Source organism: Dunckerocampus dactyliophorus, chromosome 4 (genome assembly GCF_027744805.1).
Source record: "Dunckerocampus dactyliophorus isolate RoL2022-P2 chromosome 4, RoL_Ddac_1.1, whole genome shotgun sequence".
Lineage (NCBI taxonomy): Eukaryota > Metazoa > Chordata > Actinopteri > Syngnathiformes > Syngnathidae > Dunckerocampus > Dunckerocampus dactyliophorus.
In genome coordinates, this window is record NC_072822.1 from 11109301 (window position 1) to 11119484 (window position 10184).

Sequence of the window (10184 nt, forward strand, 5' to 3'; positions counted from 1 at the left end):
TAAAAGACAATTCCTACTGAATCAAAGGTCCCCTATTAATCAAATGAATGTATTTAGTGTTATATTTTTAGAAATTTAGCATTGAAATGTAAGGCGAGGTTTCTGTACCAGAGTCGTCATGTGCACCAACGGAAAGCCTGGAACAATGCTGCTAGCATGGCTAGCTAAGTGGTTAATTGTGCCTTTTAAAAGAAGCTATCACCTCAATACCAGCCTCCTGACTAAGGTAACAAATATAAAACTGCCTGTTCCTAGCACAGCTACAAAGGTAAACAGAGACTATTGTGATGTAATTGGATGTAATTTAACAAAAATGAGCTGAAGTAAGGAAAACAGACGTTGTGATTGTGACCTATCAACACAGTCAAACCCAAGAGACATGTCAATATCCACGTCAGCAGCCATCAGCTCAGTCTTGCTTATGAAGGTGATCCAAAGTCGTATTAGGAAATAAGTCTGCAGGCACACGGCAGCCAACATTTGTGAAATGGCCCAATTAATCTCAATCATGTATAAAACAAACACTAACGCAACTGTACCGGGAACTCTTGCACAAAGTTTTACAACAAGTGATGTATTGTCATCATACTCACCGGAGGTCCCGGTTCTCCCTTAAGTCCAGGGGGTAACGCCAGAAGGGAGACATAGGTTGGGTCCAGGTCAAACGTTTGCAAGTCATCTAAGGCCGCAGGAGTGATGGGAGTATTTGGTGTGGTTTTGACATCCTGAGTTCTTTTGAGATTAGGTTTCTTTGGAGCCCCTCTGTGCTCATTCTGAAGTGAGTAGGATGTGGAAGGGGAATCGGTGGCGGTCTGGACTGTGGCCTCTGATGGTCTTGTAGAGACTGGTAAATCCATCAATTCTTTCCCAACAAGAGAGCTGCCATCTCTTTGTGTTGTATTGTCTCCTGCTTGGAAAAATGGTTTCTGTGAATGTGGAGTTGCATTGATCCTAAGGGGTGTTGGTACAGTTTGAGACTTTAACGGTGTTTCTAACCCTGCATGGTCCACTTGACTGACAGCAGCTGTATCAGGTGTCCAATACATATATGTATCATTCCACGCAATAATGGGTTCCTGAGCTGGTATTGAAGTAGGTTTCATGGTTTTTTGGGATACCTCTGTTAATGCCAGTGCAGTTACATGAGTCATGTTTGGATCTGTCGTAACTAGAGGTAGCAGGGGTGCCAAAATAGGCCGGTATGTGTCGGCCTCTCTGCAATGTTTCTTAATGTAATCACAATAGTTCTGAGCTGCCTCTGCCGAAGGATAAATGTCAAACTGGCAAATGGCGCCTTCAAATGGGACCGCATTGTGGTTGGTTTTGCCCAGTAGGAACGAGCCCTCCGGATCCAGCATCTCCACTTTTTTGGTATGCAAATATGCATGAAGACTTCTGTCCCCACACGATGTGTGTAAGGTCACCCGGAGGCTGCGGATTTCCAAGCCCAGAGTGTGCCACCGACCATCGTGAACATCATAGTTGAATGTGACAGAGTTCCTGTGGCCCACGTGAACCAGGACCTTGCCCGGTATAAACTGCACACCAAGCTGCACTTTTCTTCTCTTGGACACAACAGAGAAGAGAAAGGCATTGTTGATGCGGTGAACAGACAGGCAAAGAATCAGGGAGAGATTGGCGGTGGAGGCGTAGGAAGCAGGAATGACGGTGCGCAGAGGCACCTGGATGCGTGCCCTGGGGGTGAGTATGATGCCAGACTTGAAGGGGATGATGCCATTAGGGATGGATCGAGAGCTCCACAGTGTTGACCCCCCACTTGCCCTTTGCACAGTGAGACCCAGCTGCTGAAGAATATCTACATCTTCAGAGACACAGAGGGGAAAAGTCAGTGACAGTAAACAGCAGCTAAAATATTACAAGTAAGAGCGTTCATTTTTCTGTTACATAGAACAAACTTATGTTTGAGACGGTGCAAATCTAAAAAAAAAATACCGTAAATGCTCCAATTAATGCCTCGATTCAGTGAACCGCAAAGTCTTCTATAGTCACCAAGTGCATTGTCTTCAATAGCCATCGATTCACACCGGGTCAAAAAACATCTGAAGTAACTGCTGTGGCTGTAGGCAACCTCCTGATATTGTTTTTTTTTCACTTCACAAGATTGCAGTAGCTGCATTTCAAGTATCATGAGTAGTCAACATTCAGCAGCTCCATCTACCTCTGTATGCACTTTAAAACGTTATTTGTGCTACTCTTCTGCGAAACTCACGTGTGCTACACTTGCCGTACTGTAGTTTACAATAAACTCATCTTTAGTATTAATAGAGGACGGGTAGTTTGTTCCTTACCGCTATTACAACATCGGTTCTGTTGCTGCTGTGTTGTGCGCTCATAATCAAGATTAAAGTTAAAACATGTACATAAAATGAGTGGTCAAATTTTAAGAGTAGCTCTTTCTAATTATTGCCTGCTTCCAATTAACACCCCGTCCCCCTTATGCGTCATAAGTAAATAAACAATTGGCGGTATCAGGTGTTCAAGGCAAATCAGGCAAACTAAAAATGGCTTCAACGGTTCATTTCTTGTCAACTGTTTTTTCACAGTCTGTTTTGTTTATCATACACAATAGTATTACATTAATAGTAAGTAAACCCAAACATATAATTTCATTCTAACAGAATTCAATTGCATGCATCTGTTTGTTGAGAAATTAATAAAAATCAGCTTTTTTTGAGTAATAGGAACCTTGTATGTGCCACTAAACAATTTAGATGGTAGAGTCTGTAGTAAAAGTGCCACCACTATAATATTACCAACAGTATAACTGGACAGACAGTGTTTTCAGTAGCAGTTTAATGCATCATACAAGTGTAAAAATAAGTTAACCTGATGTTTATTATAACAATCAAATGTGTACTCAATGTTAACTTAATGAAGACTCACTGCTTTTATTTTATTAACTTTAAGTTGGCATATTTTACTGAGCAGCCTGGACAAAGATGCTTGATCTTGAATAAGAGACCATTTGACTCAGTCAACGGTCCTTTGAGGCATTGATTGGGTTGACGTTTGCCAAGGGCATGCATCTCCTGAGACTGACCAGCAGACCACTGCATGTTTTTATCACTTTGCCGTTGCTTTGCATTAGTAAGTTTCCTTGACAGTTCTGTGATCGTCACTCATCACCATGTTTTTCCTCTTCCTTTTTAAATAGCAACGCTTTCCAATTTCCCAAAGGTAATAAACAAACAAAGGGAACACAGTCCTAGTCAAGTTTCCCCTTGTAGGGCAACAAATCAAATTCATTTAAGGGTTCGGGTTGATTTGCTGCAAATTGTGCAGTTGTTACATCAGTCTCCATTAAGAACACTGCTGGAAATGCAGGCTGAACAGGTCCCTGGAGAAGAAAGCGGTGGTGTTATAAGAGCTCTATTATCGCTCAGAACTTTAAAGATGATAGCTACGACACTAACTTCATGAAGATATACTGCAAACAATTGTGTGTCTTTTAGTGCTGCTTGGGAGGGAAATATGGGTAATTTTGACACATGTGGGTGTTTTATGCTGCATACTGCTGCACAGCTTTGCATTGGACTTTAAATCGAGCTGTATTTCATCATATCTCAACATTGACTTCTGACATTATGCAAGAAATTGAAGACTTATTAGTATCACAAAGATGATAAGGTTCTCAAAACTACTACCAAGCATCCTAATGAACAAAACTGAAGTATGATTTCAATTTTAAATCTGAATTTCAAAATCTGTTTCTATTAGAAAGGCTGACATAAAAAGTTGGAAAGTCCCCATTGTGGAGCTGCAGTGTGGCGCTGTCAAACAAAGGAGCTGTGTTTAGCTTCAAGAGGTCGGAAAATCATCGAGGGCCAATCAGCTCATCCTGGATAATGTGTGTTAATCCTTTCAGTACGTGCAGTGGCGAAACTCAGCTTACATAAAGATGGCAAATATGAGGCCTTTTTTCGCTCCAGAAAATGCAACAGGCAAGCTGGTTTAATTATGAATTAAGAGTTGAGCAGAGGAGAAACAAATGTAGACGCAGGAGGGGGGGGGGGGGGGGGGGGACCCTACTAAGTCAGGGTGTTCAGACAGTGGGGGCTCAGCCCTATCAAAGAGTCCTTCACATTAAAAATACTCAACAAAAAGAAACTGAGAAGAAACGTCTTGCACACAGTTTAATGTTTAATATTCAAGGAAGACTATAATTTCATGTATTATGATCTACTAGTTTTGGTGCATATTGACGATGGATGCAGACTGCCTGAGGCTTCTTTTCACCTCCTGTTGATGCAAAAGAAATAAAGAATCCCGCACATTTTTTTCTGTTAAAAAAAGCATCATTGTAGTTTGATCATAGCTCTGTTTTCCGTCCTTAATAACTGTTGTTGGGCTTGTTGCCCTCCCCTTATCTTCCTGTAGGCCCTTTTCCCTGCCAAGTTTACATAATTTGATAAATATGTATGCTATTCAAGTATGGTACAATGAGAAAATGATTTGTCAGCACAAGGATACAGTATAGTTATGGTCATGGTTTTATTTGTTTCAGAGCACAAGTTACATTAAACTTTAAGGAACATAACATGTTTACCCTTGCATAACTCAACACGTCCAAAAAGGAGTTGGAAGAAGCAAAGCTTATTTAATCCTACCCCTTTTCCATGTCTCAGCAATTACTGATAGCTTGTTCGCTTCCTGCGTTTAAATGTTACCATTTTCTAATAGAGAGAGAGGAGACTAGAAAATGTGTAGCAATAGCTATGTGTTGCTGACTCCCTGACCGTGAATTGTTTTTATTGTGACTGCTAGATAACCCACCAGGGCACCAAAGAAATTTGCGAGTGCCTGCGTTTTGATTAGAGAAAGTGAGAAACAATTCCATCCATTCCTCATTCAGAATTATTTTTGCATTGTTTTCTGCATGTTAAACTATAATTATTCTCTACAAAATGTATTTTTTGTTAAGGTTTTTGGGTATATGAAACAGATTAATTGGATTTACATTATTCCCTATGGGAAACCTTGCCACAGCTTTCGTACATTTCGTTTTTCGTCGAATCTTTTGGAAGGAATTCAATACTGAGGTACCACTGTATGTAAAACTGTGGGAATGCATATACTGATCTCCTTAGTCAAAGATAATCTTAGGATTACTTGCATGAGTGCAACTTGTGGTCTCATGTTGAGATTCTGTATGAGCGCTACTTACGGCTACAGTATTTTTGTAGTCAACATGCCGTGAAAGTCACCTGATAGTTGCAAAACCTTATGTATGTCATTAATAGTGTCATCATCCACACATAATCTTGCTGTGCTTTTAGTGTGTTTTTCACATTAAAAAGTGTGCTTGTCTTTGTGACTCACCTTGTGCCTGTGCCAGTCTGAGGGAGCAGGTGCAACACAATATGGTCCAAAGAATCAGGACTCTCCTACGAATTGAAAAAAAAAACATTGAACAATAATAATAATAATAATGCATTCGATTTTATAGGGTTTTTCAAGGGCCCTGCGATTGGCTGGCGACCAGTCCAGGGTGTACCCCGCCTCTCACCCGAAGTCAGCTAGGATTAGCTCCAGCATACCCGTGACCCTAGTGAGAATAAGCGGCATAGAAGATGGATGGATTGTTGGATGGGCTTTTCGATGTACCCAAAGCGCTTCACAGTTAAGAGCACCCATTATTCATCCACTCCTCAGTCACACACTGGTGGTGGTATGTACGACTGTAGCCACAGCTGCAACTGTAAAGAGGCATCCATCCAGGGCTAACACACAAACACATATACAGTACATACTATAAATGACTTCAGTGGTTCTGGTGCCTCTTATAGGAATGCATGCTAATTTCAAGTGAGTCCAACTTATGGGTCAAACTTTGGGGTTTAATAATGGGGTTCATTTGTCAGAAAAATAATAGCACAGGCAACACAGTATAGGTGCGGGTTTTGACAAATTTTCACACTTTATTGTGCTTTATTGTCATGAGTAGAGCCTTAACTTGTAAAAACACTATACATACAGATCCCATGGGGTGTCTGGATTTTTTGATTTTCCACTCAAGCACAGCTAGTCCATACTTCCAGTGCTCCACGGGTCTTGAACCTGCCACACTGAAGTCTTTAAACAAAGAGTTACTTGAATCCATTACTTTAGGCTGTGTTAACACTATACATGTTTGCTTCAATTTGGTGCAATTGCGAATTGAAATTAGACTGAGACAAGTTGAAGAGATGCGTCACTAGTGTAGATCTACTTAGATCAGCTAAATGCTGCATGGACTAAAGACACACATAAGAGTGGAATCAGTTTGATACAGGCGTGAAAATCGCCATTTCCTTGCAGTATTACTACATCTGTGGGTGACATCTCGGCTGGTAAAAATATCATCTGAGGACCTTATGCAAACCAGCTTACAGAGAATTGAGTTTCATCCAACAATGTATCAGAAACACTGTCGAACTGACTTACAACTTTATCCACATGCTTTTTAGGGCAACATTTTTGGTCCGGTATTAAAGATTCTGGTATTCAGTGAACCATGGCCAGATTTGCAATGCAAAACATAACAGTTGTCAGATAATGCATCAACACAGAACTTCAGTCAGATTAGCCATCTGCTTTCTGTCATGCGTATCTTGTTCAGGGTCACGGGGGCTGGAGTCTATCCCAGCTGACTTAGGGTGAAAGGCTAAGTCTTGGTTGTTTTCAAGGTACCCACAATAGACCACCGGAACTGTGCAGGATGAAATCATCCTTACTGGCCCCCGCTGGCCTTCACTCACACTGAGCTTTAGCCCGTTTGCTTGTGCCATCACTTCACGTTACTGCAATTTATGTCATATTTTTTTGAGCCTTATTTCGAATCGTTCTATGCAAGGTGCAAGGTGGCTGCTGTCATTTATAACTTGTGAGAGGAGCGACTGCATTAATTAAATGGTGCACAAGTGAGCAAGCGTGCTGTGGGTTTTGATTTTGTGGATTATTTTGAGTCTTTCTATTTATTTCTATATTAAAAAGTAGTAGTTGTTCTAAAAATAAAAGCGTGGCAGTATTAACCTGGATTCTCCATCCATTTGTTTATTTTCTTTGAAAATAAATTACAACTAAATTACTGCAGCAGCTCAGATAAGAGTATTGAGAGTTGGCGGAATGACAATGAGGCAGGATGACTCAACGCAGCTCAGCATATCTTCTTCTCTTGACTGGCAGCTCTAAGCAAACGTCACTGCCCCCTGTAGCCTGGCCCATGAATCACAGCTGAGAACCATACGTACACAATGCTCTCATATCATATGAAAAGAGAAGAATAACAGCATAACAAAACAGAGAATAACAATACAATGTCAACAAACTATGTGAAAAAAAATCCTTTATTATCCCCCATTCGTCTCTGGCAAATGTCACAAATAAATCGCTTTATAGTCATCCTGTGATTCAGCTACTTACATTGCGTACATGCATGAGGAATTGTGCTGGGGCCTGGTCCACCTGTTCCAACCAAAGTTTAGTGAGCTTGAGTGTGATTTTAGGTGTTTAGTGGGCCCAAGCACATTAAGAATATGTCAGTCTGCCCTTAGGGGCAGTTTTTCCTTGCCTCGGTCGCCAAAGTGCTTGCTCATGTGGGGGTCAGTTGGTTTTCTGAGTTTCAGAGTGGTTCTAGACCTATTCCATATGTAAAGTGCCTTGACATTTCTGTTGTGAATTGGCAAGATAGAAATAAAAGTGATACTTTGATTCAGGTGTGAGGCTACGTCCAATCAATGCAAAGTTGTCATATGTTATGTAACTGTTTTGTTTGTTGTTAAGTAGTTCCATCATATTCCTCCTCTTAAAAGTCATCTTTTATTAGAGGACTGAAATCTGTTTGCTGCCAGGTGATTACGGCGTTGTTGGTTTCACACTCTTTTTACACTGTAGTATCTGATAGTGCGGTCGAGTGCGGCTTGTAATACTGCAAGTTTATTACGTTTGTGGTTTTTCCTGAAACCTGCTCCTGAAAAGCAGCGGTCAAAGCACTCCATTGCTGTCACATCCCTCTCTGGAGCAGCTTAGATATGAAAACACAAATAAATGGGTATGCAGTACCCAACCCGTTTCACTGTATGTACTGTACACAAGCAAGTAAAGAGGGAAATGATGCAACATTTTTGTCATTTTTGATTTCTCCTCCTCCTGCCATTGGTCTTGTGTGCGGCCAATAAACAGAAGATGGTGCACAGCGTGGGAGGAGTGATAAGCATGACTGTCTCCTCCTCTCATACATTTTCTTTTTTAAAACAAAGTCAGCGTTTGGCTGCAAAAACACAACTTTCTCACTTTTTACGTTAATATGTGCAGCTTTATGTACTTCATACCGTTTATACATCATTCTCATGCACTGTCAATAATGCATGAATGAAGCCCCCATGCCGACGACAGTAAGACGCAAAGTGAGAAATATTCAACTCACCCCCCGACTCCTTTGAGTTCGGAGTGCGGGGCATTGTCCGGCTCCATAGCGGTTACTTCATTCTCTCTTGCTGGGGTTTTTCCTGTCGGGATGATGCATAGGCGGTCTTTCCATTCCGATTAAGCAACAAAACTCCAAATTTATAAAAAAAAAAAGAAAAAGTTGTCAATGTAAACCGGCGTTACAGCAGTAGTGCCATCGTCAACTTCCACCTGCGTGCCTTTCTCCAAATCCTCTCTTCTTCTGTGCGTCTTCTGGGTCACAGTCACACCGGCTTTGTGGGTGTTTGGGGGGTAGGGGGGGTTGTGTTGTGAGTGTGCAAACTTCCCGAAAATCTCCCTCTGTCGCTGTGGAGCTGCAGCAGGGACTGAAGGTGTGTCCTCTCTCATTGCAGGCTGTGTGTGCAGCCTCCTCAAACTGCTGCTGGGGGGCTGTTGAGCTCCTCTTGCATGTGTAAGTGGAGATTTAAGTGTCTTTGGAGGCTTCCCATGGTCTGAAAGAGCATTTTTAAGGATACAGACAGTGAAATAAAGCCCCAAAAGCCCACCGCTTATGGATACCCCCAGCACACATCTTTATCAAGTCAACTTAATAGGTTACCTGAGGTCATGTGAGGTTTAAAATAGAGGTGGGAATCATATTTTGCCAACAATAGTATCACCACACACAAATTATGCAATGCTCAATATATATAGGTAGAAAACCATACGTTATACAAACCACATACAGTAGGAACATTATTTTTGCAACTTAAGCATACAAAAACTATAAGACATTAAAGACACTGTCCAATAAAATACACAATATTGTCAAAATAATGAAAACAATGAATAAAATATTTGAAATAATACCTAATAAAATAAAAATTTTCGATTTCGGAATACAGCCCAAATTTTCTGTTTTTAAAGTCTCACAAATCTTCAGAGTTCCAAACCGAGATGGGTAACATCACGCAAAACTTCAGCATACCTTAAAAAAAAAACGCAGGCTCGGAAATGTAAAAATTAGGAAATTAGAAAAGGAATTTAAAGTAAAGTAGTACTGATATTGTCCAGCATTACATTTTTGATACTGATATCAACTGATACCGATAATGGCAGCAGCTATATTCTCCAACTAATGCCAGGTCACATCTTGTATGTGAACACTTTATGCTTCTTTCACTGTGACGCCACTGGATGCATGCCACAAATAAACACTGTTTGTCCAAAATAAGACAAATACTGCAATATACAATGTATGCCATACTTATTTTAAACATTTTGTCTCAACAAAACAGCTCCTCAGCAAGCATCCCTTCCAAAACCTCACTTCAGCAAGCGTCTGTAGATTGACTTAGCATGTCTTATATGGAGTTACTGTACAAACCTCATTACACATTCTACATCCTGCAGCACAAAACCACAGCTTCCCCCAAAGTGTCCAGCGTGATCGCTCTGTCATGCTCAAATAAATATTTTGAAAGAAACACTGAGCCGAAAAATTTCAATAATGAAATGAATCATTTCTGACACATTGTTTCAATTAGTCATGGTAATTTATGCCGCAGGATACAAATTGTCGGTGCTGTTCGGTCGGTGACGGTGCAAATCGTGGCAGATGTAGTATGACGAGCTTCATGAACACTGTCATTGAAATCCACTTAAGATGAAACAGCGTCGACACATAGTTTATGATCCATTTGACAGACAAATGTGCATGTCAACACTTAGTGGGAGGTCACATATTCCATCTCACACCACGGTTCAAAAATGACCTC

At 40.9% G+C, this 10184-nt stretch overlaps 1 protein-coding gene across 3 annotated transcripts in view; it reads right to left on the reverse strand.

Moving 5' to 3' along the window:
• LOC129179369 (collagen alpha-1(XXVII) chain B-like) overlaps positions 1-8837 on the reverse strand; it is a 67698-nt gene extending 58861 nt beyond the window's left edge. For all 3 annotated transcript variants that reach the window (XM_054772552.1, XM_054772553.1, XM_054772551.1), the window contains exons 1-3: positions 8426-8837; positions 5341-5405; positions 594-1822 (exon numbers count right to left, since the gene is read on the reverse strand). In XM_054772552.1, the coding sequence (XP_054628527.1) occupies positions 594-1822; positions 5341-5405; positions 8426-8472 (1341 nt within the window). In that variant the 5' untranslated portion in view covers positions 8473-8837. The remainder of the gene's footprint in view (positions 1-593; positions 1823-5340; positions 5406-8425) is intronic.
• Positions 8838-10184: the final 1347 nt, after the last annotated feature.